We start from the raw sequence: 12,314 nt of genomic DNA on the forward strand, positions 1-12,314 counted from the left end.
CTTCCAGAGAAAGATGAGCTCGAGTCACTCAGGAGATCCCCTAACAAGATTACAACTCATCTTCTTTTTAAAAATACTGACTAGCATTGAAAGTGCTGAAATTCAGGTTCTCTCAATATTAAGCCATAATCAGACTTGCAGCATTACCAACTTCGTTTTCCTGAATCTAGAGTCTAGCAGAAAGTGTTCAACACTGGAACCACCAGAACTTAGTGTTATATATTACTTTAGATAAAAATCAAATTTCATTCTTACCAATCTGAAATCCATGATAGCCTTAGCCATTAGTTTTCCCAGAAAACGGAACTTCATTTTAACCTTTGCAATGTGAGCTGGTTTAGCTGTTCTACCAAAAGGAAGCGCAAATAGGCCTTGGAGATTATGAATATATTTGGTGCCTTCTTGGCTTCCTGTTGGGGAGGGGGGAAAAAGGAGGGGAGGGGCGAGTTCAGTACTTATATAATGCTTTTTCATTTAAATATGAATTAAAGGCAATGAGTCTAATCATTCTGGTCTGTAATTTAGGTTGTTAAAAATGTCAGTTTTAAAAAATTTAAGTCATGATATTTCTATTTCACCTCATCAGTTACAAATTTAACCATTCCTTGCAGCATTAGCAAATCAAACAATCTTGTAATACTGCAGAATAATACTGTAATATGAAACAGAAACTAACTTGTTTTTATTTACCAAAGCTGAACAAAAGTTTAGAATTAATATTTTCACTGTTCATAGTCATAACAAGGAAATTTTAATAAGTGATTATCCTGACAGCATCTCTTTAAACTTTGAGAAAATGAAAAAATAAAAATAATCTTTAACACTCCATCCAGATTTCTAAACACATGAATGTATTTACACTACAAAAAGTCTTAAGATAATGACCCCTTGAGTATGAAGGTCCTGAGACAAACTGGGAAAATGTCTGTTAATTCTTATGAATATTACGTGCGACTGTTTGCCTGTTCAAGTGTGTACTGCTGCCTGCCTGAATGCACACACTTTACCAAACAAGGTGTAAAAGGGCTGAGGTGCCAAGTATAGTCTTAGGTACCCAGATTCAAGGGAGTTAAGATAACTATGGCTGGCCCATCAACAGTGAGAAGTTATACAGCTGGCTCGATCCAGGAAAGGACATTTTACTCTTCCCAAGGCTAAGACTGGGATCAAAGGAGACCCTAAAAGATCAAAAGACCGTAGCAATTAAAAAGCTGCCCAAGGCAGAAGGAGTAGGGGGGAGGAGAAGAGAGTAGAGAGGCCTCAGTATGGGTCAGTTAAAAAGGCTGGCAGTCTGATTGAAACACTCAGGAAAGAAGGCTAGAAGGAGTGTAGGCTGGTTCTCTCAACTCAGATGGGGAAGAAGCCAGACCCACTTGAGCTCTGGATAGAGAGATTAATCTTAGGTAACAGAATGTATGTTCAGGTCTCTTATTTTAAATCCACTCCTAAATGCTGTGTACCTTTTGGGCAAAACAAATCATGCTTTGTTTAGAAGTTGCTTCTTTCTCACTTCAAACGCATGCTATCACAGGCTTCTGGAGAAGATCACTTCTTGCAAGTGCCAACTCCAGTCTTGCCTGCTGGTTTAGGTACGGTTGATACCCAGGTGGCTGCAACCAAGGTCCTGGTCAGAGTATGCAAATTGCAGAGTTCCACCTTAGGAGAGGTAAAGGCCTACGGCCTGATATCAGTAGGGGGGTTCGCTCAGAGATCACAGAGAAGGGGCAGCAGTGCAGCTAGCCCAATAACCATGACAAGTGATCTTCGATAACCACCTTTTTGGGTAGAATTACATTTTAAGGCATTAGAACCTGGAAGTCCCAAAGGACAGTTTCTGAAGCAGCTGAAAGTACATTGATAATCAGAAAAACAGTCACCTTTTGGATTGGATAGAGTTACTTCTTCTCCTCTCCAGAGGCCTAAGTCTGCCCTCTGTAGTTCCTGAGATACAAGTGCATAAAATTCCAGTGTAGGTCCTAAACCTGTGCCAACCTTCAGAGAGAAAAGGCAATTTTTCATTTAATATTTTAATGTTCAGAACATTTGTAATTTAAGTGTGAGCTGTGCAATAATATAGAACAGTTATATTCATTACAATTTCTTCTTCCAGGAAAAGGCCTTTCTATAACCAAAAAATTTATTAAACCTGCAGAGCTAACAAAAATTCATACATAGAAAAGGGATACTGACCAAACAGAATATTTATTAAGTCGCCTAGCAATCAAGCTAGAGACATGCACGTGTCTGCTAGAGTAAGAGTTTTTCTAACTTTAAAGTGAACACATTTCTAACTGCTGACCTTAACGTGCATTTGCAGTTGAAAAGTATGTTTTGTCTAGCTATTTGGACAGTCAGAAACCAGTCATATTTGGAAGAAGTAGTTATGCATTAGTGGATGGAATTTTTAGCTGCCAGTAATAGGACGGAAGACAGTCTGACCAAGTTATTCTAATACAATTACAGCTTTTGTATGAACATTCATTAAAAAGGGTTAATGTAGTCACATAGCCATTACTTACTTCATTCTCATACTGGATTTCCAACATAGCTCTCGAACTGCCTAGATCTTGCATCACAGATTCTGCCTGTTTCAACAGCTCTTCTCTGTTCACAGTGCGCTATACATTAAAGACATTTAGACAATCGAATTAATTTTTGCAAATCTCAATTCCTCAGTAAGCAAGGGAGTTATAACAAGGAAACAAAATTTTGGAATGAGAAAGTTTGCATAGTATCTTGATTGTAGTAAAGCTTTTGGCACAGTCCTATGTGATAGTTTCATAATGAAACCCGGGAAATATGGTCCAGATTAAATTATGATAAGGTCGGTATAAACCTGGTGGAAAAAAACACATTAAAAAAGTAGGTATCAGTAGTTTGCTGTCAGACTGAAGACTTATCTAGTGGATTCCCACAGGAGTCTGTCACTATTCAATACTTTCACTGATGACTTGCATAATGGAGTACAGTATGCTTATAAAATCTGAGAATGACACCAAGGTGGGCAGGGTTGCTAGAACTGTGGAGAACATGGACAATTCAAAATGGCCTTGAGAGATTGAAGAGCAAGTCTGGCAGCACTGAAAGATACTACATGTAGGAAGATAAAAATCAAATGCACAAATACAAAAATGGGGCATAATTGGCTATGGAGTAGTACTGCTGAAAAGGATCTGGGGATCACAAACTGAATGAGAGTCAATGTGATGCAGTTGCAAAAAAAAAAAAAAAAAAAGGCTAACAATTCTGGGGTGAATTAACAAAAAAATTGTCATGTGTGAGACATGGGCTATAACTGTCCCACTCTACTTAACACTGGTGGGGCTCCAGCTGGAGTCCTGTGTCCAGTTTTGGGAGCCACATGTCAAGAAAGATGGATAAAATTAGAAAGAAAGTCCAGAGAAGAGCAACAAAAATGAGGAAAAGTTTAGGAAATGTGACATTTGAGGAAAGATTAAAAACTGGGTATGTTTAATCTTGAGAAGAGAAGACCTGAACAAATTTGAAGACTTTTAATCAGGGCTCTTATTAAAAAAAGAAGAGGACAGTGATCAATTGTGTTCCTATCTTTAGTAGGTGTGGAGAATTAGTAATGGGCTTATCTGCAGCCAGGGAGATTTAGGTCAGAGAGTAGGAAAAATTTTTCCTACTATAAAGGGTAGTTAAGCCCTAGAATAGGAAGGTTCCAAGGAAGATTGTGTATTCTGTCACAGGAGGTTTAAAAACAGGTTGGACAAGCACCTGTCAGGGATGATCTAGGTTTACTTGGTCCTGCTTAAGCACAACACAGGACTGGACCAGATGACCTCTTAAAGTCCCTTTCAGCTCTATAGTTCTATGATTCTAAATAAAATAATTTGCTTTTAAACATGTATTAATTTTATATAAAGCAAGAAGTTGTATTCAGTGGTGAACTATTTATATAAAATTATTAAAAGGTGTTTCATGTCAAATGCAAACTGGTAGTCCTAAAATTGTAGGATTATGTACTAGTAGGGAACATTCTTGCTCTGGACCAGAAAAACTAAGTCTCAGCCCTAGGACTGGGGCATCATAGTAGAAATTATCAGGTGACAGGTTGCCCACTCAGCACCCTCTTCACCCTTGAACAAGGAAAGGGTAGTGGGGGTCCCACCAGTGGCCTGGGACTCAGTGGTTTGAGAGGCTGACAGAAGCCCTCCACCGTGTGGAATGGATTACAAAAGAAAGGACGACCTTAATAGGACAAGCTAGTACTGACAGTTCCCAGATATGTTATTTAAGAAGGCGTGACTCAAGTAAGCCACATTCCTGATAGCTTGTCTCCTTCCTCTGTTGTCCAGGCAATAAGCTACTAGGGTCTGGTGGCTGTTCAGGAGGGAGTTAAATATCCAAGGCTATCAGTTTTCTCATCATGTGTCAGGGTCAGAGTTCTCTCTCTACAAGAATGCATTACACGGAATACTTAAGCATATGGATACTTTTCTGGTGTGTACTATTTATATGCCTTTTCCAGAATCAATAGAAAACATTGAATCAGGTGAATATAACAACAAGAATAAGCCTAATAAAGAACCTTTAAGTACTTACATCTATACAAGGCATCTACATGTATAACAAACATTTTCAACAACACAGTTTACATTTCACGAGCAGGCAATGTCTCCAATCCTTAAACATCCAAAATGTGTTGGGGAGGAGTTACATAACATGTGCCAGCTACCCCTGCTTCCCAACAGCAGATATTCAGTGGGAATATACTTCATTCTTTTGGGAGTTTACAACCCCTACAATGGGCCCGTTTCTCAAAAATCCACTTGAGATATGTACTAGTACAACTGGGATTGTGTCATTTTGAGCAAACACTAAGATCTCCCTTCACTCGAAGTTGTGGAAGACTGATCCACATGGAAAACTACTACTCACTCCTTTGTGAAATGGATTTTGGCATAACACTTACTTTTTTCCTGTCCAGTCGTGGTGCCACTCTACTGTCCTGAGAATCTGACTGATTGATTTCTGGATTGGTATCTAGTAATCTCTGCATTGCTCGATCTCGATCAAAAGCAGTTACATAAAACAGCATTTGCCGGGTGTCAAATGGAAAGAAAAATGGGCTGTGAAGAGTTGGAATTAGTTAGTTTTATACTGGAAATCTGTATTCTTGAGAATTCAAGTAGACTAAGCAGAGGTTTCACAATGCTTGAAACTAGAGAGTTAGGCCAGTTGTATCACCCCCTAGAGGACACTTCTCCTAGTGTAAAGATACTTCTGAGAACAGAAGATACTAAGCTTGAGATCAGGTATTTGCAAAGATTTTAAAAAGCAACCATTAGAAATCTAGAAAATTCAGAGTGAAGGTTAAACCCAAATATTTGAAAGTACAGAGATGTACATTTAATGTTACCAATCCCTCTAATTACTTCCTTAATACCTATTCTACAAGTAATATTTTCAAGTCAAGGACTTTAAAAGCCCACAGCCCAAGGTTCTGGACGTCTTAATTTGGAAAGTCACTTTATTGGTGCACCAACTATATCATTAACTACTACTACCTCATTTTTCAGAGGGGTTTTAAGAAATTTGCAGTTTGTGGAAGACAAATAAGCCAAAGACATTACAATTCGTCTTTCAGAACCGGCAAGGTGAGTAGTATTAAGATGTATATATTAAATTATTTGTAAGAGTAGGCTTAGTCTTCCACTACCTTTCTGATTTACTTTCCATTTTATAATCTAGAACTAGGTTTGTTTTTGTTTTCTCTCTCTCTCTCTCCCCCCCCCCCCACACACACACACTCACACAGTTTGATTTACTTCAATAATTCATATCTCCTTATGTTCCGCAGTGGGGAAAGATTATTTTGGGTTATGTCAGTCAAATTTCAAAACTACTTTGAGGACTGTATTTTTTTAAGCTAAATAAGACTATTGTATGATTCAGATTCCAGTTTTTGTTGTCACCTGTTATCACCAGAGATGGTTGCTTCAGTTCCCATTTCTCATGTTATTACAGGGACAGAGTTAAAAGTTATTTAGCTAACCATATACTTTCAACTGTTTGGATTTCTTAAACTTAACCCTAGTTCTGAACACGGACTGGTTTTCAAACAGTGGTTTAGATATAGTATTTTCTTTTTATCGTAAAATTACACATTCCCCTATAAACTGCAATTTAATGGATTTTTGTCTAGTTACTATCTCAAAATATTTTAAAATCAATCAGTTTAGGATATTTGAGTGACATGCGGGGTTTAACTTCCTGGTGCTCCTCAGAGCTTAAAGATACTGTGGAATAAACGTGAAAATGCCATGAAAATAGAAGTATCTATCCTAATGGTTTGACTAAGCCTAGAACAGCGAAAGAATACAGAAATATGTCCCAAGCAATGCATTAAATATCAAATAGGAGCCAAATATGGGTTCTTTTGCCTTACACTTGTCATCACAGTGCTGAAGCTTTCAAGAACACTAGCCTATGAATAGTAACCTAAAAACATGCACACAACTATCATTGACAATTGGAATCAATCCAAGTTTGCTTAAATACATTAATATGATTTAAGTCATGCAATATTACATGCTGGGAATCAACCATATATCACCATGTTACCCGAAAAGTCTCCCGTACCTCTACAAATACCATTCTCACTCTTTAGAGATGCACAGCAATGTATGCTGTGCAAGAGGGAATAACTGAGCTGTAAAAGAGCAAAGTGATTTATTAAACCAAAGTCAAGTTTTAAGGGTTGTAGAAAGCCAGACATTTCATACCATGTTTTTCCAAGTTCTGTCAGCCAAGTTGGTATGTTTCCTGTCATGATTACCAAAGGATCCTGAAGCTGCCTGTTAGCTTTTGCTGTCAATTTACTGTTGATAAATTCTGTGGTTGGAATAATCTCCTTGCAAACTGCATTCTGTGAGATCAAGTGACAGTGTGCTTCTATTTAGAAAAGCATTGGAATCCAGAAAATACCACCTTTTTTAAAAACACACACAATTTCTTTTTAATGATTTGTTGCTATTTTTGTGGGGGTGGGTGAGAATGCTTTGAGATCTTTTACTGTGTCTGTTCTTTCCAAGATTGATCAACCTGACATCCAAAGAAACTCCACTGTTCACTCCCTTCATCCCTCTTCAGAAGTATTACTCTTTTGGTTTGGAGGGAAAAGGCGGAGATTTGAAGACTTTTTAGAAGAGAACACCAAGGAGTTTGACTGGACATCACAAACCCCTCTAGTAGTAAAGCCATCACCTTACCAATAGAGGGTAAATTCAGGGGGTCGAGGGCATCACACTCATGATATTCCATCACTTCACAGATAGAGGGATTATCAGGGATGTTCCCAAATACTGTTTTTGTTTCAGCACCCAGTAATCAGCACTTATCTGATGTATGGATAGTAAGTAAGTGTTCAAATTCTATTTAAATTAGAGATGGGCATTAAAAATTTTAGACATGTTCCTTAATTAAGGAAATAGCAATATATTTAGTTCCATTATCCTACATTTGTAGCTGTATTTTTGTAGTCTTGCAAAAGTTTTTGTACTCCACACCTTACATGAAAATGATTCTACCATTCAATATTCTGATTTTTATCTAGTTACAGTAATGTTTTTTACACAAGTGAACTTTTCGAAATGGTATTGTCTCAATACCTTACAGAAAGCCTTCCAAGTGATTAAATGTATTACTCACTTCATACAGGTAATACCAATATCGACTGATAGCATGTAAAACTCTCAAAAGGAGGATAACATCTAACGAGGGGTCTTCAAAGGTTATATTTTCAGGCGGTGTAAATACAAGGTAAACTTCTAAAGGATTTGACACTGAAGGGCACACACCATCTAGGGAGAGAAAAAACTAGATCATTTCTATTGTAAAACAAATTAGTTAATGAGTTACGCTTCTATCAGTTTGAACTTGAGCTTCTTGGAGATGCACACTATTCTTTTTCTATTATCAGTTATTCAAAACAAAACCTGACTATAAACTAAATTGTAATTCAGGAAGTGTGTGTAGATACAGATATAGATACAGAATTTTTATTAAAAGGTATACAAAACAGAAAATATTTTTATTTGTCACAAATCATCCTACATATCCCCATGAAACAAGCACTCACCATGCCACAGCTCATCATGCTTTTTTGAATTTCTAGGGGAAGTTTTCGTGGGAGCAGTTTGTGCCCTTCCTCTTTTACCACCAACACACTCCTTATTACCATCTTCATCCTCTCGCACTGGTTTGTACCTAAAAATTGTAAAGCATTTATTAATATGGTTCTGGAATACAACAGACATGAAAATAGAAACAACAGTTTAACAGTAGATTCTCTCAGGTTACCAGAATTTCATTTCAACGGCAAAGTTTAAGCAGTAACAAACAAGACATCTGCCGGAGCCACCAAATGCAAATTCTGGAACATAAGGGAAAATAGAATATATTGGAGTGAGGAGGAGGAGAAAGGAAGTAGTAAACAAATCGCCAACTTCATGTATTGTATGCGGGAGGCAAAGTGAGGAAGTGCACTCGGTCAAAAACATGTTCTTTCTTCTTGATGAGTTTAATACCTTGGGATGCACTATAGGTGCAAATAGTTATAAAGACACTGTTGAACATCAGTGTGCTACATGCAGTGACAGCCATACAGAGAAGACTGCCCCTTGCCTCAAGGAATTTACAGCCTTAAATGAGACAATACAACTGATACCCAGTGTGGCTGGATAACCAGAAGATTCCTTTATCAAAACAAAAACTAAAAGAAAAAACGTGTGGCATTTTTTGTTAAGCTTCACCAAACCGATTAATACTTGTAAGCCTCACAAAAATGTTCCTCGAGCAGATGGCTATTTTTCCTCTATTGTTCATAATTGTTCAAGGTCGATAAAAGAGTATTTCCCTTAATTTAACTTCTTTCATTTAAGAAGCCCCCTTTTATTTTTTTATTTCCAAACAATTCATCAACTTCCACCCCATCAGCTGGGATTGATATAATCCAAGAAAGTTAACGGTTGCTAATCAGCATTTGGTATGGAGGTTCTACAAAGTAAGTATTTTTCCATCCAAGTAAGTTGCTCAGTGGTCAAAAAGCAGACTTATAGGCTACCTACAACAAAGATGCTTTAATAGTCTTGGGGCCTAATATATACACAAGTCCTTTTAAAAAGCATACACACAAAAATTTGGAGATTCTTCCTGCTCCCTCTGTCCAGCTTACCATATGGTGTGCGTCTTAGTCCAAATTCCAGCTCTTCCCAAAGGGTTGCTTTCATCATCTGTGGATTCCCTCTCCTCTTCTGCTTGTACACTGAACTGTCTAACTGCTTGATACACAGTCATATTATATGGCAGCAAGTGATCTCCAATGTAAAACTGCAGTCTGTGCCTCACATTCCCTGAATTTAAGAACTGAGCAGCCTCAATAAAAGCAAAGTAAATACAGGTTAAGAAGCAGGTTCATTAGTCTCTCCATATAATTCTAGAGAGAGAATAGCAGCTTACCAAAGATTCATCTATTTCTTCATCCGATCCATCATCATCACTGTCTTCATCATCTTCTCTGACTCTTCCATATCCTACCAAGACAAAATTGCATGTCCTTATTTGCACTTCAGAATAAAGTAATTTAAGTGATTATTCATAACACATGTAAACATTAATCCCGTATCATTTTGTTTCCCGAGATTCATCAATTCGAAAGTATCAGCTACACATTAAAACAGAATTAACATTTAGGAGATGCAAGTCATGTTCGGTCTTAGCACCAACATTGGAAGGTATACACCACAGATCGATTAGCCAGATAGCTACAGGAGGACAGCATCAGCCTACAGGATGATTGGGAGGCTGTAACACCATACAGTACATGCAATGCAAGATTTGGTACTGATAAAACAAAATCTTGCTTCTAGGAGAGAAAACCTAGACAGCTACAAAGTGAGTAAGCCTACCCAGACAGCGGAACACATTTATCTATCTTCTATCTTTAATACTACCCCAACATTTACTTTTATAGCGCTCAGATAAGAGATTTATGCAGACTTATCTGTTTTGGTTATTTCTAAATCTATTAAGCTCCAACAGGTTGCTCAGCACTGTACAAGATATCAAGATATAAATACCTCTAACTACAAGGTATCTTTCAATGGCTTGCACCAAAGCCAGGGGATCTATCTTCACAGGTCCACCTTTCCACTGTTTCACGTTAGCACAATCTGGATGTCTTTGCAGCTGGCATTTTAATTGATGCGTGTTGAAAAATTTTAGAGCTTGGGATCCTCTGTTGAGGGAAAAACTCAAGATAATTTGTGAAAAAAGTTGCTACAATTATTCTGTTTTCTTTGTTCATTTGTATAATCAATACATTACATACACACAAGGTTCAGTTACAAATAGAAACTTTCAAATGTTCATTGACTCAATCTAGAAAACAAAGACTAAAATTGTAAATTATCAAGGCTGAGGCTAATATTTTAAAACTCTGATGCTTAAAGACAAGCACCAGAAGTCAAATTAGAAACCCAAATAAAATTATCTGATTTTCAGTGGGGGCTGCATATACTAAAAGGAGAGGATAAGGCCATTTAGATGCCTGAATCGAATGCAGCTTTTGGCACATAACATTCAGCATTTACGTTTGAAGATTTAGTCAGAAGCGGTTTCACCATATTCAGTTTTGAGTCTCATTTAAATATGGAAGTATTTTCCACCCTTTTTTGCTGTTTTTCTTGTTTTGTACTGCACATTTTCCTTATCAATTCACTTTATCCTTAATCAGTTTTGTTTTTTTAAGTCAAGTTAAAGGCAAACAAAAAAGCTACACCACTGGTTTGCATTTGTTTTTTGCCCCCAGTATCTGCTTTATTTAGTTTTGATACATGCTCCATCTTCTGTTTCTCTACTCATTGCCGTACCATATACTCTCCATTTATCTAATTTGCAGTCCACTCTTCCACATTATGCAGTTTGAAACACTAAGCCTTCTAGTGCTGGTTCCTGGCCTCCAAGTACTAGTGGAGGAACGGAAGCTACCAGAAGTTTCAAACCTTTTGGTGCAGGTCTGGTCTACCAGGTACTTAGTAATCTAGCAATGACAATTCTCTGCTAGACTTACCTTTCTAAGAACATCCGACAAATATTTGAATCAGAAATTGATAAAATTTGTATTTGCACCATTGATTAGTCAAATTGCATTAACTGAGAAATGTAATAGGAAAATTAAACATGCACTATTTACAATGCAAAATTTACTCCATAATTCATAGGAAATTGCAGATTAAATTTATCACAGTATGTTTTGGTGAAAAAAGTATGCAGCATGTTGAATATTACACACAAATTAATTTGATTTGCGAGTAAACAGGACTTAAGAGCCCTAATCACGGACCAGGACTCCACTGTGCTAGGCACTGTATGAACTGAACAAAAGAAGATGGTCCCTGCCTCAAAGAGAAAGTATCTTGGGATCTCAGATTTTACTTTAAAATTTAACTCAACTCCACATATTTCCTCCTACTCTCAAGAAAGATGTCCAAATCAAAGAAGAAATTGTGCACTTGAAAAGTGTAATTCCCATCAGCAGTTAATCTTGTTCTTAGCAAAAACAGCATATTACAACAATCTAAGGAGTTCCTAACACTTAAGCCTGGACCAAAAACAGCTGAGATACTTCCAAAGAGTTCCACACCCATCCCAGTAAAAAAGTCTCCTCAAAAATCTTTCCATCTCTGGACACCTATGCCACAGTCTTTAACAGCACAAACCTTATCATTGACACAGGTCTAATACATGCTGTATGACAATAGGAAGTGAAGTCATTAATGGTAAAGTAGTTTCCAAAAAGCGAATAATAAAAGGCACTGATTAGGATGTAATTAATAAAAGATGTGTAATTCTCATTTTCTAAGATACTAAACTTCCCTGATTATTTGCTAATTATTCCCACCAAATTACCTTTAAGGTTTTTATGCTAGATTATGGGAAATTAGATCTATGACAGTCAATGAATGCTTGATGATCTTGCACCAGTAGCTACATAATTACCCAAGAATATTAAATCTTCTTTTAGATTATGCAATACAAACATTAGCATTGTAATACAAACATGACTAGATAAACTCTTCCAAAGTGAAATGAGAAAGTTACTTAGCTTATAACAGGGATTACACATCTCAAATGAACCTGCAATGTGGGTATACATGTGCTCCATGTGCCCTGAACTGGAGAATTCTGAAAGCAATGTCTGTTGGGCCACACTTGCTTCCTGGCTCACCTCATGCTTTTGACGGAGGAGAAAAAGGGAGGGGTGGACCAACCGCCTCACCAGTTCC

The 12,314-nt window shown here is 37.3% G+C and overlaps 1 protein-coding gene across 11 annotated transcripts in view; it reads right to left on the reverse strand.

Moving 5' to 3' along the window:
- TRIP12 (thyroid hormone receptor interactor 12) overlaps positions 1–12,314 on the reverse strand; it is a 183,188-nt gene that overhangs the window by 32,957 nt on the left and 137,917 nt on the right. For 7 of the 11 annotated variants that reach the window (XM_050965780.1, XM_050965778.1, XM_050965776.1 and 4 more), the window contains 10 exons: positions 10,107–10,279; positions 9,487–9,560; positions 9,203–9,402; positions 8,108–8,235; positions 7,678–7,829; positions 6,753–6,895; positions 4,940–5,096; positions 2,520–2,618; positions 1,878–1,992; positions 256–410 (listed from right to left, as the gene is read on the reverse strand). In XM_050965780.1, the coding sequence (XP_050821737.1) occupies positions 256–410; positions 1,878–1,992; positions 2,520–2,618; positions 4,940–5,096; positions 6,753–6,895; positions 7,678–7,829; positions 8,108–8,235; positions 9,203–9,402; positions 9,487–9,560; positions 10,107–10,279 (1,396 nt within the window). The remainder of the gene's footprint in view (positions 1–255; positions 411–1,877; positions 1,993–2,519; positions 2,619–4,939; positions 5,097–6,752; positions 6,896–7,677; positions 7,830–8,107; positions 8,236–9,202; positions 9,403–9,486; positions 9,561–10,106; positions 10,280–12,314) is intronic. The other 4 variants (XM_050965781.1, XM_050965779.1, XM_050965777.1 and 1 more) reach the window with 1 other exon arrangement.

The sequence above is a fragment of the Gopherus flavomarginatus genome, chromosome 8 (assembly GCF_025201925.1).
Source record: "Gopherus flavomarginatus isolate rGopFla2 chromosome 8, rGopFla2.mat.asm, whole genome shotgun sequence".
Lineage (NCBI taxonomy): Eukaryota > Metazoa > Chordata > Testudines > Testudinidae > Gopherus > Gopherus flavomarginatus.